Source organism: Meleagris gallopavo, chromosome 1 (assembly GCF_905368555.1).
Source record: "Meleagris gallopavo chromosome 1, MGAL_WU_HG_1.1, whole genome shotgun sequence".
Classification (NCBI taxonomy): domain Eukaryota; kingdom Metazoa; phylum Chordata; class Aves; order Galliformes; family Phasianidae; genus Meleagris; species Meleagris gallopavo.
Window position 1 is genome coordinate 135010515 of NC_139404.1, and position 19597 is coordinate 135030111.

Below are 19597 nucleotides of genomic sequence, written 5' to 3' on the forward strand. Positions count from 1 at the left end.
GTTATCTAGTAGGTTTCTTTACTCACAATGATGCCTGGGTAGTAGCCTCCCACAGTAACATTTTCTGTTCTTGTTGTAGCTGCCAGACCTATGGTCAGTATGAAAATGGACACCACCAGTAGAGAGACTGTGAACCAAAGTGAAGTCTTCTTCCTTTTTGCAAATTGCCCTGTAAAAAGTGGAGGAAGGGAGGAGGAAGAAAAGAGTTTTGAATTGCAAAAATTGCGGAACAAATGCAAAATAATCAACCATTTTCATTTGTTAAACTCTTCTGTTGTTAACCCACTGTTGTTCTCCCACTAGTACAAATGCTGGCAGACAACAGAGGGATTGAATAAATACAGAGTTAGCTGGAACTCTACACAGCTTAATGCACACACATTAGGCACATGTACAAGATGAGCTTCTATTAAGCTGAACTGAATGTCAGGTGATGATAATTATGGCTTATTTTCTGTAATAATTAATTTGTTGTTCACATCCATATGTCAAAACCTGCAAGCCTTGTACAATGCTTACCTTTGTGAAGTTCCAATTTTAGTCTATCCTGGCAGAATATACAAATTTATATTTTAAACAAATTAGCATACTAAACAAGATCTACATAATATCACAAAAAAAAGAAAAAAAAGAAAAAAAAGAATGTGGTGTTCATATTAATACTAAGGCAAGCAAAACAAACTATATTTCTGAAGCATATCTGATCTGATATCTAATCAGCTAATGACATATGGGACTACCTTTTCTAGTAATAGCTGCTCAATTAAGTGTGTTCATTGAGAGGACATGGAAATTCTTCATTATCAATCTGTTCTTCACTAGGTGTATGGGTTTAAATAAAGCCAGTTCCGTTTCATCAAAGCCAGTTCAGAACTGAAAAGCAGACTTCACGTGTTACTCCACAAGTCAGCTACCCTTCCCACAAAGTAAAGTGATTTATTCAATACATCTACCAGATTTTTTAATATATTGAAATGATTTATTCTTAATTGACTTCTAGTCTTCACAGAATCACAGAATGCCTCAGGTTGGAAAGGACCTCAAGGATCATGAATCTCCAACCCCCCTGCCACATGCAGGGCCACCAACCTCCCCATTTAATACTAGACCAGGCTGCCCAGGGCCCCATCCAATCTGGCCTTGAACACCTCCAGGGATGAGGCATTCACAACCTCTCTGGGCAGCTGTTCCAGCACCTCACCACTCTGTAAAGAACTTCCCCCTGACATCCAACCTAAATCTTCCCTCCCTCAACTTAAAACCATTTCCCCTTGTCCTGCAGTTGTCTACCCTTTCAAAGAGTTGACTCCCCTCCTGTTTATAGGATCCCTTTAGGTACTGAAGGGCTGCAATAAGGTCAAGCCCTTTGAGCTCTTACAGCTCAAACATTTAAGTTTTTCTGACGTTACTAAGGTAGCAATCTGTTCTCTGTTCCATTTCAACGATACAGTTTTCAGGCATGAAAAGGAGTGTTAACTAATGGATGGAAATGCAGCACGTTCCACACCAAATAAAATATACTGGTTAACCTCAAGACTTAGAAAAAAGGGAAAAAAGAAAAAAAAAAAAAAGTCCTCCTTCAGCATATGGATTAGGGTACTTAGTTTCAGATTCCCAGACAATATCCAAACTAGTTGCTCGTTGTAACTCATAGTTACATTACTGTTGTAGTCATTTGTCCAACCTACTGTGTATCTGTACAGCCTACAATAAGAGACACATAAAATATAGTGTGGCCCAATAGATTTTGGATTCGATGCTTGGCTATGCTGATCATCTTCCTGAAAAACAAGAAAAGTTGTTGGTGTTGAAAAGAGAAGTAAAAAAAACAAGTATCTTTGTTATGTATTTATCTGGAGACTGCTGAGTCTCCACAAAGCCTTGTCCAAGCATGCACTGGAAGCTACCACTTCAGTAGCACAGTTGTTGCATGAACCAGCCCATCTACCATAACAGGGAATTTCTGTCGACTATTCGATTTACATTGCAGAAATGTTTTTCAGCAGAAAACCAATGGGATTTCCTGTTTTTTTTTTCTCCACTTTTATAAAGTTTCACATATCTGTCCAATGAGTCATTATGTGGAAAAGAGGCTGGCTTCTCCAAATCCATTCAACCCTCTTCACATCTCCTGAGCAGTCAGTCAGGGAACTCTTTGTCAGAGATGAATTCTCTGCTAGTGTGAAAGACTTCAGTAATCTTCCTTATCCCTAGAATAGAAATCAAGTTATAAGACAGAGAACTGTGCTGGTAGTGATGATGGGTTCCTTCAGTGCACCACAGCAAGGCTCTATTCTTCTTTAGTAGAAGACTGAAATGTAATTCTTTCCACACTCACGCAAACAGACACCCTTTAATCTGATCTATGCATTCAGGACCTGGCTTGAACCTGTCCTCCTTATTTGACAAGACATACTTCTTCTCATTCCTTCTAACCAAACTCAATACACGCAGGGAAACAAATCTAAAAGGACTTAGAAAGATAAAATAAATTTGCGCTTCTAAACTTACCATAAACCAACGGTCATAAATAAAAGAAAGTGAAGGAAAATAGATGGGAACTAACCAGCTCTGTCTACACATTTTTAGTGAAATATGAATTCAGACTCAGAAAAACTTTAAAAAGTCGATCAGTGTTACTTACCACATCATCATACAGCAAACCCAGCTGTCACTACACAGATAGCAGCAACCGAAACACTGCAGAGTATGTGAGGAACAGAAGGGCTGGAAGGCAGGCTTACTCCAGAACCTTTAAACTTGCTTTCCCACCATCACTGTACATGTACCTTTGCTTCAGCCTTTTGCTTATGTATGGGGAGGCTCTGGGTCCATGACAGTGATTATTTACTTTGAAGTATCAATACTTTTAAAGAGATTAGAATTATCTCAAATGCAGATAATACACATAATAATACAGTGATGCATACAGATGTGTAACATGCAAGGGAACAACAGTGATGCACAGGAAAAAAAGAGGATAAAAGAAGGTCTTACATCAAGTGTAATGCCTTTGTAGAACACTCTCTGGCAAATCTTTCTAAGTGAATGATCCTTCTCAAACACACCAGAGCAGTTCAAAGGGAAAAGGAAACTGTGGCATGGTTGAAGGTGAGACCAACATTTGCTATTGGGAATCCTTATCCCAGCCTAACCCTTCACAACCATGAAAATCAGACCAGAAGAAATGATGGAGTTTCATAACTATTCTGCCTTTGCAGAGCTAGTAGATAATTGAAAGAGCTACTCCAGAAAGCTCAGGTACTTGATGCCTGCGTTCACCAAGAAGGTCTCCCTCTCAGAGATAAGATTCAAGGAGAAGAATTACCACCTGCAGTAGATAAGGACTGAATTAGAGATTACTTGAGGAAGATCCATGCATTCAAGTCCACTTGACAGACTATATCTATGGATACCAAGAGAACTAATTCCTGCTGCTCTCTATCATCTTTGAAAAGTTACAGACACCAGGGAATTCTCAGTAACTGAAGAAAGGCAAATACATTACCTATCTTCAAAAGGCCAAAACAGTGATTCAGTGAATTACGACCTGATCAGCCTCATGTTCGTTCCCAGGAGACTGGAACCAAATATTATGGAGCATGTCCTTTTGGAAGACATTTCTGGGCACATAAGCAAAAGAAGACTGGCAACAGTCACAACTGACCAACTCAACTGCCTACCACAACAAAAAGTCTGTCATTGCGGAGCAGTGAATGTCATTCATGCCAAATGTGGCAAAAATTTTAACACGGCATCCTACAGTGTTCTCAAAACCAAGTTGAGATGTCATGATCTGGTTAAGTAGACAAGAAAGTGTTTTAAAAAGTGGCTAGATGATTGACTTCAGAGAGAGTGGTTAATGTATAGTGTATACTGGAGGTGAGTAACACGTGGAATACCACAGAGGTCTGTTTGGGGGACCTGTCCCTTTTACTGAATTCATTAATGCCCTGGAGAAAGTGGTAAGAGTGCATGCTCTTCAAGCTGGTGGATGACAACAAACTATGGGACCAGTCAATGCTATGGAGGGCAGGATTGCCATTCAAGAGCCAGCATAAAACTTAGAGAATCTAACAGGCAGAGGCAAGTTCAGAGCAAGCTATGCCTTGCAATGATACTGGCTGAGGACTGCTAGGCTGGGGGAGCAGCCCTGCTGAAAAACACCTGAGGGTCCTGGCAGACAGTGAGCTGAACATCAGCCAGTACTGTGCCCTGGCAGCAGAGGTGAGCAGAAGGCTGCATTAACAAGAGCATCACCTGCAGATAAGAGAGGTAATTATGCCCCTTTGTTCAGCATTTGTTGGATCACACATAATATTATATCCAATTTTAGACCCCCAGGCAGGAAAGACATCAATCGGCTGCAACACGTTCAGCAGGAGAGCCCTGAGAAGCTGGAGGGGACTGGAGTACTCACTTTGTAAGAAGAACCTGACAGAACAAGGCTTGTTTGGTCTGGAGAACAGATGGCTTTTGGCAATGCCAATAGCAGTTCTTCCAATGCCTACAAGGTGGTTGTCAAGAGGACAGAGTCAGGCTTTTCCTAGTGGTACACAGCAGAAAGACAAAAGTCAGTGGACATAACCTGAAACACGTTTCAGGAGAGATATAAGGAAAAAAAAATTAACATTAAGATAGGGAAACACTGGAACAGGTCTCCCAAAGAGGTTGTACTGTCAAGATCTTGGAAGTTTTGAAGATCTAACCAGAAAAAGCCCTGAGCAAGCTGGTCTGACCTCACCGCTGACCTTGTCTTCACCAGACGGTTGAACTGGAAGCTTCCTAAGTACTTTCCCACCAGAGCTACCTTGATTCTATGATTATACAATAGTCAAGACAGCTAGACTAAGGGTGTTTTGGGTATGCGTGCTTATACCTACTGTTCCAAAACTGCAGTTTTTATGTAGACATACTCTAAAGGGATGTAAGAATGCAAACCTTCTGAAGGTCAGTGGATGAGATGATCCTCAGCCAAGCGTTACTGAAAACACTGAATGTCAGCATTTATGAGACGTGCCCAAGGAGCAAAGCTACTGCATTTTCAAAGTAACACCTGTACTGGCAAGAGCTAATCAGATTGCATGGAGGTAAAGTATATGTCCAAACTGCCTTGTGAAGTTGTTTTTGTGATTGTATTGATGTTATCAATAATGATATGCAAAAAAGAAAGACATGAGTTTGATAGCCCGGATTAAGTTTGCTAGAAAACATCTTAGGATAAGGCATGCTCTGATTTGTAACTGGAGCAAATTGGACTTAGTGAAATAAAGCAGAAAAGAATGTCATTATTTATAAGGTCTTTTTTTTTCTGACTGAACTACATTTTAACTTTGATATTTACAGCTGCCACAAAGCATAATCAATTTATGTATGTGATACCCTTCAATCTTCACATTCTTTTATTTTTTACCAGCTGCATCTCAAACTGTATGCAAATATCCAATCATACCTTCTTTTTTATATTCTACACTAGAAGCTCTCACAACTACCTGTAGCTAGCAACAGACTTCACCCTCAGCAGAGGTGTCTTACAGGTGTGGAGAGAGGCCCCTTCTACAGATACTGGCACATGAAATCTCTTGTTTTCAAGGAACGATAAAAATAGGTGGGTAGATATTAATTTCTAATAAACTACTGGTAGTCTGGATTTCCTTAATCACATCAAAAAAAACATTTGGTGCCCTTATCAAAATGTGTATAAATTATATGTATATACCTCACCAGCTTATTGTGAGGACTAAGTAATATTTGTAAAGCAGCACAATATCTTCAGATGGAAAGGGCTGCAAATAGTTCTTACTATTATTTCCCTTCCGCTATTTCAGTCACGCTGTCTCCCAAGATTTTTCAAATCTTTGTTTACTGCTGTTTGTACCAGTTGCCATGCAGCTTTTGGATCTGCTTTTATTACTTTCCCGTGGGTCTGTGCAACCAAAAAGCAATGCCAGACTGTTCCCAAGGGCACGGCACTGTTCTTAGCACAGACAGACAGCCTGATTCTCCCCCAACAATTCTGTGGTGAGCACTGAACCAAAGGCTGACCATGTAAAAAAAAGCCATTTACAAGCACAGGAAAAGTTGCTGTCAGTATTTCTACTGACATACTACATATTGGGCTACAGCTCGATACATCCTTACTAGATAAAGAGGAGTGAAAGGGGTGGCAGCAGCTGCTCCCAACTCCTCACGTACCCATAGCCCCAAGCAATGGGGAACTGGGTCTGGGTTTGCCCCGACAGTGTGGACATTTTGTGGTTCAGGAAACAGTTAATGAAGGCTTACAAGTTTTTAACACTGAAGTGACTCTCAAAACATTTTTTGACAATTATCTTCTTAAACTTCTTTAACAATGATGCAGTGTGAACTCTTACTCTGAGCCTCGCTCCACTTTGCTTAACATATCAAATTCATATCTGAGCATGCCAAAAATCAAGTGTGTGGAAAGAAATCTTCTCATCATATTCTCAGTAGCTTGAGAGCTGGTCAATAGAGAGTGTGCACATGTTATTATCTCATCCTCAGGAGCAGAAAGAAGAAGTACTCACTGAAGAATCAAGCTCTGCTGGTCACATAGCAACAAAATACAGCAAAATTTCTTCGTTCATCAGTGGCAGAAAGCCAAATTATTTACAATGCTTGCTTACAATGACCAGGAGGATAAATTCAATTTGCTGGACAATCACGGAAAATGAGTGGTTTTATGGGGAGAGTATAGATTAGATTTCTGGTAGAATGCAAAGTATTAGGTCCTTTAATGAACTGCAGGCTCTGTATTTGAGTGAAGAAAAGTATGAGTTTAAAAGGAGAAGGAATGAATTTATGATGAAACATGTCCATGGTATGGAAAGTGGGCAGTGACCAAGGAAGGGAAAAATAGAGTGAAACAGTATCTCCCAACTCTGGAAAACTTGCGTGTGATCTGCAATTTAACAAAAAAAGTCTAAATTTAGACTGAGACAACTCTATTTTACTAACTTTACAATTCCTTTTAAAATCCATCTCCAGACATCATAATGTCTATAAAATTTTTGCAAGGAAAGAAACACTGCAGGATGTAGCAATTTGCTGGGACAAAATCACATTTGCTAGATATTGGTACCATGCAATTTCATACATTCCTCTTTGATCTAGTTAGGGTGATCTAAATGGAAATGCTTATTTGAAATAATACTCCAGCCAAACGTGTATTAGCGTCCTAATATGAGAAAAGATAAGTGAGGAAAATTTGGTAGCAGAAAAAAAAGGTATCTCTTCATTACCTACTGAAAGAATTGCAATTTTGTGTTTCAGACAGAGTGGCACTGATCATACATAACAAGATCATTTAAGCAGAGAGTCACCACAGACAGAGGTACAGTATCAAAGCAGTAATGCAAATTCTGCATCCACTGCTTTTGTGCTGCTGAGCAAATATTTAAGGGAAGAAGTTCGGAGCTAGATTAATAATTTTTAATTATGGCAGCGCTCACTTCAGTGCAATCTCTCTCCTGGCTATGGCTTTCATTGTCTATTTTCTAAAATGGTTTTGCCAGCAAATGAATCCTACGTCGCTTCCTAAAGCTAAATGATGGACTGAGATGCTTAAAAGGGATACTCACACCTAGATTAGATTTGCCAGCTACAACTACTTACTAGAACTGCCAACTACAATTGGCAGTTGCTGTCCCTTTCCTGATTAAATGCTTGACTTGTCCAGAGTGCTGAACTAATTAAAGCAGACGCAGCAGCGCCCATTCCAAGCCACAAGATAGCAGCGTGTACCAGGTCTGTATCTTTAATTTGCGAGGAATAATCCATCAGTATGATATATATTCAACTCCTTCAGAAACACAGAAACAGTTCTATCATTAAAAAAAAAAAAAAAGAAACACCTGAACTCACTGTGCTTTGACATTCTGTTGTGTGGCAACAGTGCTACCACGCAGTATTGATATGACCTCACGGCTTTGGCAGCAACTGTTTCACTAATAAATAATTGAAGGAGCAGCTCAGCGTTAGTTTAAGGGCAGCCTGCAGTTTTCCACTGCTCACCTGAAAACATTTGTCAAGTTATGTTATGGCACTTCTTCCCGTCACCTTTTCAACACTGAGACCGTTCTTCCACGTGTAAGGAAAAGTTCTACGGTTCTAAGTTCAGGCTCTACCGCGGCTGGCGGTGAGGACCCCCGTGTGCATGGCGGGGGCCGCGAACCCCCAGCACCTCACTGTCGGCTGCGGTCCCCCCTTCCCCTCAGCACTCCCACCTGCTCCTCTCCTCAGACAGAGTAAAGCTATAACGTCTCAACGCTAGCGCACCAGCACCGCGATTTATTAACCGCAGCGGCACGCCGAAAAGAAAGAAGGCAGTTAGTAAATACCTCAGCACACGGCTGCAGCCCCGCCGCCCACCCCGGTACCCATCTCCGAGGGACGCGGGCGGACACGCCTTCGCTCCTCCATCCCCTCCAGCCAACACGGCAGCGAAGAGCCGCTGCTCTCGAGGAGGGGCCTCGAACCCAAGAACCCCGAATCCCCGAGCTGGCACCGCGGGGGCCGGGGCTCACCTGTGGGGTCCAGCAGGGCTAGCGGGCCCGCCATCGTGGGGGCGGTCGCCGGCGCCATCATCCTCCGCGGGCGGCTCCGCTCCGCGCCGCGCTGCCGCCGCGGCTGGCCGCGGGATGCGGGCGCCAGGGCGGGCTCGTCCCATGGGGAACGCGGCGGGGCGGGGCGGGGCGGGGCGGGCGGTCAGCCGGCGGCACCGGCGGTCCGTCAGGAGGTACCAAGGGCAGCTGTCCGAGGGGAGGGCGGCGTGGAGCAGCCTCCGTCCCTCGGCAAGCCGTCCCTCTGCCGCTCTCGGGCGCTGCTCTGCCCTGTCCCCAGCCGCCCTGCTCCGTGGAGCGGGCTAGCCAGGAGCTGCGAGCCGGCACAAACTTCTTTAGGCCTTTTCTAAGTGTGTTCCAACAGCCGCTGCATCGTCCAGGTGCCCGCCATTCCTTCTGTAGGACTTCTCCCTAGCAGGGAACAGAAGAATATGTTTTTGTGGACAGTAATATTGGTAGGGTGCCAACCACTTTGCTTACACTAAGGTGTTCTGCAGCTTGTAGTAAACCTAAGCCTCTCTGGTTAATGTCCTTTTTTTTATTATTGCTCAAATCTCTAAATGTATAGATGTACATGTCCTTAACTTTTTCTTTCACATATTTTCCCAGAAAATGATTACATGAAATGAGACAACTTCCTCAGCCACCCAATAGTCTGTGGCATCATGTGACAGAATCGTAGAATTACAGAGTCGTTTGAGTTGGAAGGGACACTTAAAGATCATTCTAGTCCAAACCCCTGCATTGAACAAGGACACCAACAGCTCGATCAGGGTGCTCAGAGCCCTATCCAGCCCGACCTTGAGTGTCTCCAGGCATGGGGCATCCACCAACTCTCTGACCAACCTGTGCCTGTGCCTTACCAGGCCATATTGTAATACACTTCTTCCTTATATTTAGTCTAAATCTCCCCTTTTTCAGTTTGAAACCATTTTCCTATGTCCTGTCACAACAAACTCTGATAAAGAGACTGTCCTCTGCTTTTTTATAGCCCCTGTTTGGATACTAAAAGTCTGCTCTCAGATCTCCCTGGAGCCTTCTCTTATTCAGCTGAGATAGGCTGTAAGCTAGCAACTAAGGGCAGCCACAGGCTGTGTCCACTCCATGTCCCAAAGCCACTGCTTTCTCTTTGTGTCCTCTAGATTAGAGGGGTTGAAGGCTGTATTCTGTATAGGAAAGAGAAAAATGAGGACAGAGGTAGCATATGCACTAATAATAATCACTAATTATTAACAGAGATGAATAAAATAATGTGTTGTAAAGACAGAAAAAGTGATGATACATATAAAACATTTACAGCTTATCATTTTCTACAAGTCCCTGAAAGGAGGTTGTGGTATGGAGAGTGTCAGCCTCTTCTCCCAGGTAATAGTGATAGGGTGAGAGGGAATGGCCTGAAGTTGTACAAGGGAGGTTCAGGTTGGATATTAGGGAAAAATTCTTCTCAGAAGGAATGCTGCGGTATTGGCACAGGTTGCCAAGGGAGGTCACTGAGTGGAGTCACCATCCTTGGAGGTGTGCAAGAACCACGTAGATGTGTCACTGAGGAATGTGGTTAGTGGGCATGGTGGGGGTGGGCTGATGGTTGAACTAGATAATCTTAGAGGTCTTTTTCAACCTTAATGGTTCAATGATCCTATGACTCTGTGATTTCTTTAGTGAAAGTGAGATGCATAAGAGTTAGTTTAACCCCTCAGGTTCAAGGTTGACTATGGACAGGGATCTCCTTTCCATAAATAACAGGGAAGACTGTGGAAGACTTTAATTCCCAAACAGAGTTTAGAAAACAAGTACCTGAATGTATCATGTGTTGTTGGGTGCAATGGGCCGTAAGCATTTTCTACCAGCAGTCACCAAACAGACACAATTGAAACATCTGAGTGTGGAAAATCATGGGTTCTAAATACAGATTGAAAAATCATGTACAGCACTCTCATACCCAAGTGATAAGGTACCTCAGGTTCCTGGCCCTCATGCCCTAAAAAAGGATGGCACAAGTTGAGAACAATAGATTTAGATCATTTTGAATTCTAAACCTGTTGAGCAGCATACTTCCTCCAACAGACTGAACACTTTCTCCCAACTTTAGGCCCTCTGCAAATTTAATACACCCTGTATCTGATCAAGGCCAACAGTGACAATAAGATAGTTCCAGTCAAAGGAAGGATCTCAGCACTTTTCATCTTCCAGGACATGAAACTTCAGCAACTTTTTTCATCGCTTCTATAGTGTTGTCATTTTCACTGTTTCTCTGTAAAAAGGTCTGGTCTGGTACTAAGTCCTCCTTTATCAGTTTCTTTAACTTGTGAGAGCTATTTTCTCAGTAACCCCTTTTGAAAATCTATTGTGGGCTTTTGCTGGTGGTGGCAGTGTTTTTTTGAGAGAGGTTTATTCGGTTTTAATAAAGTTCACAGAACAAAAAACTTTCTTTCCAAATTTTTCTCCACAACTTCTAGTCTCAGCAGCAGTTATCCCAATTCTCTTTATACTTCACCGTCATATTTGGTGGTGCTTCACATTCCTCAAAACGTTTAGGGTTTGTCTCCTCCTCCCATTATTTGAACTCCTAACTGAAAACCAGTAAACCAGTCACTGCTGAGGCTAAACTCAGGACTCTTAATTAGCCAGACCTCCCAGTGACACAGGATTTTGACAATAAGGTTAGAAGAATTCCTTTGTTCATAATTTATAAATAGTATTTATTGGTATAGTTCCTGGTACTATTCCTCTAGGAATACATTGCTTTAATTCAGCTGAACATGCTAAGGAAGTCATGCAGGAAGTGAAAAAAGTACAAGATAAGTAATCAGCAGGTAGTCATTGGCTATTAAAAGACAATTGCTGGACAAATCACTTCAAAAACTCTGCTTCCTTGCTTCAGCCAGTTTCCAAGGTGCATTTTGCTTGGCTGTGTTTTGTTTTGTTTTAAATTCTGTTTTCTTTTTATCAGTGAAGATTTGAAAGAATGTGCCAGCTAAAAAGGGGACTCAAGAATGTATAGCTATGTATAACAGTGTTCAGAGGTATCCAAGATAAATGAATTACACACAGGTCCATGTGTATCAAAAGTGGGTTTAATTGCTTTCAATAAACTTTTCACTCATTAATTCATACTATCAGTTTTTGAACTCCGTAAACTTTTAGGATTCATAGCATCTTGTGATATGTGTGTCATGTGAAGAAGTGGGATATCCCAGTGGAGAAGCAAACTGAAAAGAGCCAGAAAAACATTAAATGTCAGGCATATTTAGAGCCATAGAATAATATACCTGAGGAAAGGTACTTTGCCCTTACAAAGAAAAACAACTGCTACACAATACCAAAAGCCACTGGATGTGTACCTCTGCAAGATGGTTAGTTGAAGTATGTTTGAAATGCAGCAACAATACAACAGCAATAAATGAGAAAACAAACAAACAAACAAAAAAAAACAAAACAGTTTGTGTTGTGAACTATACATTTGTACACAGGTAAAAAATGTATGTATATGGTTGTACTGCTGTCAGTTCAAAAAGAAACAGATGATCAGTGTTTGGAGTGCATTCTGCAGAAACTCCTCTAGAAAATGTGGCTTAAATTTCCAAATTAACTATGCTATTGCAAAAAGAATAACTCAATGTGAAATCTGGATGTGATGCTGATATTGTTTTAACAGGTACAATTTCAATTATACTTCTAAGCAGCAAATTTAAATGTTTAATTTAATTATTTTGCCTGTCTTAAAGCATTTTCAAAAATTCCTCTTACTGTACAGTGAATTATACAATCCATTTAATTTTTTTTTTTTTTTTAAGCCCAAAAGTAAGAGAGGCATCCTGTATCTTTCTTCATATCAGCTACTGCCCAATTTAGTCAAGGTGCCTTTCATTTCTACTGTGGTAGACACAGTTAAAGTCACAGACAATGTATAATGCAGTCTCAGTGATGGAAAAGAACTCTTTGCACCTCTCTCTTCTCACACAAGTTTGTTTTCTCTAGGATGTACTCAACAGTTTTGCTCAGTTCAGATTTAAGGTCTCAGTTACGTTGTTTTCTTCCTTAACAGACTATTTTACAACTTAATTGCAATCAAGGAGAGCCAAGAGGCAAGTTTCAACCAAGAAGCCCCTCAAGAGTTGTAATCTACTCCAACATTTGTCAAAATGATCTCATACTTGCTTTATAGACTCCTCATACTTACATAACACACAGTATTCCTCAGAAACTCTGGACAACACAATATGAAATTGGAGTGATATTCTGATATAGTTTCCCCTGTATCAAACATTTATTGGTATAAGGAGAACAGCAAAGTTTGGAGCATGGAGTAGTTTGGTCAGTTGTGATAGTTTGATCAACTAGGAAGATGGCAGAGGAAGAAAGTGAGCAGAGACAAGTGGGTCAGCCCTTGATGCTCACTGCAGAAGGCACTTAACCAGTCTTGGAGAGCTATTGCAGTGGTAGAAAATGGCTCTCTTTCTCTCTCCCAAAGGCCCTTATAAGCCACTCAGGTAGATTGTTTAGAGTAGGCCAAGATGATGGGCACTTACTGTAGTACAGTCTCAATATTTTTTTAGTGTACATGTCCATTGAAAAATCAGAAGTGCAGCATTTACTTCACACAGGAGAGAAGAATCTTGCCAATTTTTAAAATATTGTGTTCAGGATTAAATAAATCACATTTAGACAAAGACAGTACAAAGTACACCAACAGCAAGTGGGCTCTGGGTATGAGAGCCAAGGTGGCTCTTTGATAGCATCAGAGTAACTTAGTAACTTAGACCAGCCCCTGCTTTAGCTATCTCTCAGTCTCCTTCCACATCACCCTAGAAGGGGCCACCTTTACACCACCCCACTTGTGACAGCACACATGCTGACTAAGGCAAAGCTGAAAAACCTGGCCTTTAGTTTTAAAAGGAAAGCTGATGCTGTATTCTCTGTTGATACCTCTGTGGGGAATAGAGTTCAATGAAAAGTTAGAATGTCAGTATTTCATCTTTCAAATTCCTAGCTTGCTTTATTATGGCAGCACAAAGGAAGGACCACAGCTTGGTTTATTCTTTCTGCTTGATTTGAAAGTACCAGAATTAATGGTGCATGTGGTGACATGGGCTGCCTGTGGAGATAAGGAGAGATGTTGAAATAAAAAAAGGTGACAGGTTTTAAAATGCATTTTCTATCTTCAGGGCCAAGACACATTCAGCAGCAGTTTAGAGCTTTCCAGTAACTTTGTTCCATAAAGTACTAAATTATCAATAACAGAAAGTTAAAAGTAGCTGGTGGACCATGACTTGCTACGGGGGAGGTTTAACCACCCAGAAGATGGACTACTGCTTGCTGCCACGGAAGTTTAGACATGCAGATAGAGGACAAAAGGTTCAAAGCCACTGCTGCCCAAAACATTTCACAATGGGAAAAAAAAATGTATAGAAGAAATAGAAAGAATAAAAGTTCAGAATGGATTAGAATGAGCAAGAGTCAGACTAGTACATACATTTGATGTATGCAAGGCCTTCATCCCTTGTAACAAATCTCCATCTTTCCTTAAGATACCAAATGCAAGGGGATGGCAGAGATGAAGAGGATTTTCTGAAGGACTCTGCTGTTCCCACTGAATTGAAATGGTAGAAGGAGGACAAAATTCTAGAGTGTCATCAACTGTCTACAAATCAAGCTTTTGTTTAAGTTGATGAGATAAATGAAGCTGTAAGAAACCTAATATTTTCATCAATCATCTTCAAGCATGATATTTTTTTTCGCAGAATCTATTGTGGAAATGATGCAAGGAGCTTTTAGAAATAGATGCTATCCACTTCCATCAGTAATACGTTACTGAATATTTACTTAGGCTAATATTCATATCTCTTTTCCTTTCCAAGAATAGCCTTGGTTTGTGACACTTGGCTTGCCTGGTTTGAAGAAAAGGAGGCAGAGAGGCAACCTCATTGCTCTCTACAACTTCCTGAGGAGGGAAAGTGGAAAGAGAGGTGCTGGTCTCTTCTCCCTGCTATCTATTGATAGGGCAACAGCATGAAACTCTGCCAGGAGAGGGTCAGACTGGATATTAGGAAAGATGTATTTACCATGAGGGTGGTCAAACACTAGAACAGGAAAGGTGTTTGAAAATATTTGATGCCCTGTGCCTGTGAGTGTTCAAGAAGTATTTGGACAATGCCCTCAGTAACATGCTGTAACTTCTGGTTAGCCCTAAAGAGTCAGGCTGACGGATTGAGTCTTTGAAGGTCTCTCCTCTCCTCTCCTCTCCTCTCCTCTCCTCTCCTCTCCTCTCCTCTCCTCTCCTCTCCTCTCCTCTCCTCTCCTCTCCTCTCCTCTCCTCTCCTCTCCTCTCCTCCCCTCCCCTCCTCTCCCCTCCCATTCCCTTTCTTCATTTCTATAAAGGAGAAGGCATAAAGCCTTCAACAGTAGTGCTGTTGCATGTTGAGATTTCAGGTCTTAAATTTGACTATTTCAGTAAATAACATATTTCCTCTATTTTAGGGTTAGTTGGAAGGATAGTGAAGGGCATGAGGAAAAGAGGGAAAGCCCTGTGGAGATGGATTAGGTGAAAGATCCAGCTTCAGAAAGGGAATGTTTGCTGAGAGTTGGTGCTGGTGGGAGTGTATCACTTATTCATGTTCCATCAGCAGAAATCTGAAAGTATTGGGGGTTTATAATACAAAACCTAAGCCCAAAGGATACAGGGTGCAAGTGAGATGTTAAAAAATATCTGTTGAGTAAGTGTAATCGCACATAGCTAACAGTGTCCACTGCCATAACTCCCATATGTGAGCATCGTGTTAGAACCTGTTACTGGATTCATAAAGACATGAGCTATATTGTAAGACCTTAGTGGGGCTAATTGAAAAACAATTTGACATTCCCTTTATACTACTGTTTACTTACCAGTGTGTGAGTTTATATAGAGATCAGCCATTTCTTGAAGATTCATGCTAACAAAATCTCACCCAAACAAAAGTTGTAAACAACCTACAATAAAAGATGCACAATCAGCATGACTCAGACATTCAGTTGTAAAGAATAAATGTTTGTGGATCTGGTTTAATATTGGGCTCATTCTAGTAAAAATAAACCAACAAACATTGAAATGAGAACTTTGCATTACATGTGAATTGCATCAGCACTCACAAAAGAGAAAGGCTGGCTTCAGGGTTGTACACAGTTTTGTGGCTCCTTGTATCTGCTGGGCTGCATAAGTCAAAAAGGAGGCAGAGGACATAGTTGGAAAATGCTGCTTGCATTTGAGGAACCAGCTTGTCATGTGCTATGTACGTGTTTTCCTTTAAACAACACCCAAGGTTCAAATGAATCAAAAGATGTGATCACGCATATCAGTATCTAGCATCTAATTTCAAGTGCTAATGGTGCTTATTGCTTTCTCCTGTAATAAAACTTTCAAAAGAGCTTTCATTTGGCTGTTAAGTTTTAATTTAGGTTCCTTCAAGTAAAAGCACTCTTCTCTCAACACAACTCGTTTAGTAATAACGAAGTTTACTGATCCAATTTATAATCCCCTGAGGGCTTTTTGAACAGAGACTACAGATGCACATTTCCAAAGTTACTTTTTAGTCACTTGGGAGTACTTATATGCTAAAACAAGTCTTCTTTTATGGACCTTGATTTTACATTTCCTCTGCGTCCAAATTCCTGCTGAGCATAATGCCAGCCTGGCATGCACACGAGACATGGCATGAGACCCAAGTACAGTACACTTAGAATAATTTAAGATCTAGAGTCTGGCTCTTCCTACATCTGTGGAAAGCTTCTGTACATGATGTCAGACTCTGGCACAGTTCAGATTAGCAAAGTCTGATGGGCGAAACCTGAAGTCACAATCTTTGGGAAACAGAAATCCACACAGTTAAGGGTAAAAAAAAAAGCCCATGGATGCACACACAAAGCAAAGAACAACAGCAGCAGCAAAAAAGCATTCTTCATGGACCTTCTCAAAGTGCCTGACATCTGGGATTCCATATGAGAAGGCCTCATTGCATACACTGTGTTACTTGTCCCCAGGCTGCCTCTGTAACAGAGGCCTGAATTCAACTTGGGCAGAACTTGTAGGATCTTCAGCTTATGGCCAAACACTCATATTAATATGAGTTGAACTAGTGTTTAAATTTGATACATGTCAGCTTTCTGCTATGTTCATGTGCATGGTGTTTGTCCATGACAAACACAAGGCCACTTTCCACCTCGCTGGAGAAAGGATGTTAAATTTGAAAAATGATTATGAAACACTGTAAGACATGGACATAAAACAAGAGCTCAGACCTACAGTCCTGCTATAATGAAAGTAATTTTTTTGAAAGTGTCAAATAAAAATGTACATCATTCTTATTTCTGATATATTTACATTGTTCTTTCTGTAAACAAGCACAAATAATTTTAATTACTACAGAATCCTCATAAATCTAGAGAACTTTCACTCAGTTGAATAAAACTGTTTTAATCAATCTGGAAGATAATGGCCACCTGTTGACAACAAAATTTAATCTTACCCAGCTTTCAGAGATTTTTAATTATCAGCAAGCAGTTCATATGCATGTGAGTGTTCAATTCTGCTGCGGATATATTTTCTTTTGCCCTTTTAACTACTGTGCACCATAAATAAACACCAAATATTTCCTTCCCAGAGCATTTTTGTTCCATTTTTCACTTCTTACTTAAGTATTTTTTTAAACTATAAGCTACTTGCTGATTTATGAGCTACAGTTTTCTTTCTGTGTTTAAAATTTCCTGCTATACAGCGCCCTACAAAAAGTATCAAGTGTTTAATCTCAGTATCACTTGTTAATACATTTATATGTGAAGTTGCTTTTGGAAACTTCTACCCTTTCCATTTTTGATGAATGGAGAATGGGCATATTCTGCAGTGAATATGCTATTTGCGCAGCAACCAGCATGTCCTGGCTTCTCATATGGGGGTAAAAGAAGGACAATGCCTGCTTTTGAGAGGTCTTAGAAAATACAGAAACACACATGAAAAGAAAAGGGACATAAACATCCCAATGGGATTGGAGGTGGGGGCAATTGCTGGGAAGTGTCATATGAGATCGAGGACCAAGGCAAAACCTCAGCACAGAAGGGGGAACGCCTGAGGGAGTATTTAGGAGAGCAGAGAGGGAGATAGGCAATAAATGCTGCAGCTTTTTAACTCCTCAGATAGCAACTGTGCTTTCTGCAAGACATAAATTGATCCCAACCTTGTGGTGACTTTACAAATAAAAGATGATTTTTTAATTAATTGTGCAGGGAACAAGAGAGAAATGAAAGCTTCTTTACTGTAATGATGATTTGCGTTTGGGAGTGCTCTCCTGCAGCATAAACAAATGGCAGGCAGAGTGCTGTGGTGCTCTGGCAGTGCTTCTGGAATTGGATTAGGCCCCCTCCTCCACCCTGTATTGCAGAACAGTCGCTCCTAATTGTGCATCCTATCTGATTACTGACTGCTGCTTCTGATCACGCTCCATCTTTTCCCTTTACCTGCTTTTCATCTTTTGCTTTGCTCCTCTGTAATTGCATCAGACTTGCCTCAAGGTCCCAAATTATTTTCATCAGCCTAGGGTTGCAACAGTTTGTCTGGAGGATTTGGGCAGCTCCACTTGTTCTAACACCATTCATCTCTTGCCTTAAACTCTGGCTTAGTAAGATCTGATACTGGCCAAGAGCAGGAGCACTTCCTACAGGTGCTGGTGGTCTGAGCTCTACCTCAGGAGATGAAGACCTCAAACCAGCATGGCCTGTGTGGATGACACTCTTCAAATAGCTCAGTGGGGCCCCATAGCAGCCAACTCTGAGATGTGGTTTGGAATACAGCAACACTGGAAATTTCAGAAAGGGAAACTGAACACCAAGCTTGTATTGCTGCTATCGATTACTTTGCTTTCATTTATAAATAATGCTTGGTTGCTGAGGTTGCCAGTAAGGAGGTCTAAAACCGCCTAAGGTGATATCTTATTTCTTTAGAAAGAGTTGGTTCAATATATTATACACTCTGAGTGGTGTCATTGCAGAAAGAAGTAATACAGCCTGAAAGCAAGATTCACTCACATGGAAAAAATGGGGTTCTCATTCCATATCAGGAGGAAACAGATCCTCTTTCCTTTTTCCTGGGTGAAAACAGAGACACTTATCTCCAAAGCAGCCAATAACAAAGAGGCCGAAAGAGTTGACTGAAGTTTTGGACTCTGGGTCCAAAGTCACTTTCACTAAATCAAGAAAGCAAACTCATATACCCTGACAAGGACTGATACAGGAGCTGGTGCTTGGCACAAGAACATGTCTGATGTAGGTACATACAGGACACCTGCATCTCCATGTGCACACCCACACACGTGCGCAGCGAGCTTGGGCTGGAGGAAAAAATTAAGCACAGGAGTTTGCAAGTGCAGCTAGGGACAAAAAGGCTCCAAGCAGCTGATCTGCCCATTGAAATGCAGGATATTTTGATACCTTTGAAATTGAAGCCCCTTTAAGTGAGATTTCTGCCACTTTCTCACTTTCCCAAATGGACACCAGATGCACTGAACTCATATTTTTACAGTCTTTATGCTCTAATTTTAAGGTTCTTTTGTTTTTCAAGTTATTGTTAGCATATATGCAGATAACACACAACACATAACAGTTAACATATATATTCATACAACACCAGAGTCATTAGGTTCAGCCTCATGTGACAACTGTGCCTGCACTGCAGGGATGTTCTTGCATTTGCTTATGAGGAAGAGCATTGCCTAGGAAGGCCCTTCTTGATCTGTGTTTTACTCAATGAATGAATAGAGGTTTCTGAAATCAAGAGATTCCTCTCTGGAGAAGTTTATCCTTGCTTTATTCAAGCTGAGACTTGTGCCATTGTTCTGCCTACCAATCCTCTGTAATAATATTTGAACCCATCAGCCAACTTAATGCCTTTGGCAGAGGGAGAGACCTCCAAGACAATCTAGCCGGAGGAGAGGGCAGCCATGTAGTGAAGGGACAGGGAGTGGAAGGGATTCCAAGAGAGACAAACCACGCTG

At 41.2% G+C, this 19597-nt stretch overlaps 1 protein-coding gene across 2 annotated transcripts in view; it reads right to left on the minus strand.

Annotated features, from left to right (window-relative positions):
• The window catches only part of TMEM255B (transmembrane protein 255B), a 66739-nt gene extending 58033 nt beyond the window's left edge, over positions 1-8706 (minus strand). For both annotated transcript variants that reach the window (XM_085215075.1, XM_085215072.1), the window contains exons 1-2: positions 8547-8706; positions 27-169 (exon numbers count right to left, since the gene is read on the minus strand). In XM_085215075.1, the coding sequence (XP_085071201.1) occupies positions 27-169; positions 8547-8607 (204 nt within the window). In that variant the 5' untranslated portion in view covers positions 8608-8706. The remainder of the gene's footprint in view (positions 1-26; positions 170-8546) is intronic.
• Between the last annotated feature and the right edge of the window lie 10891 nt (positions 8707-19597).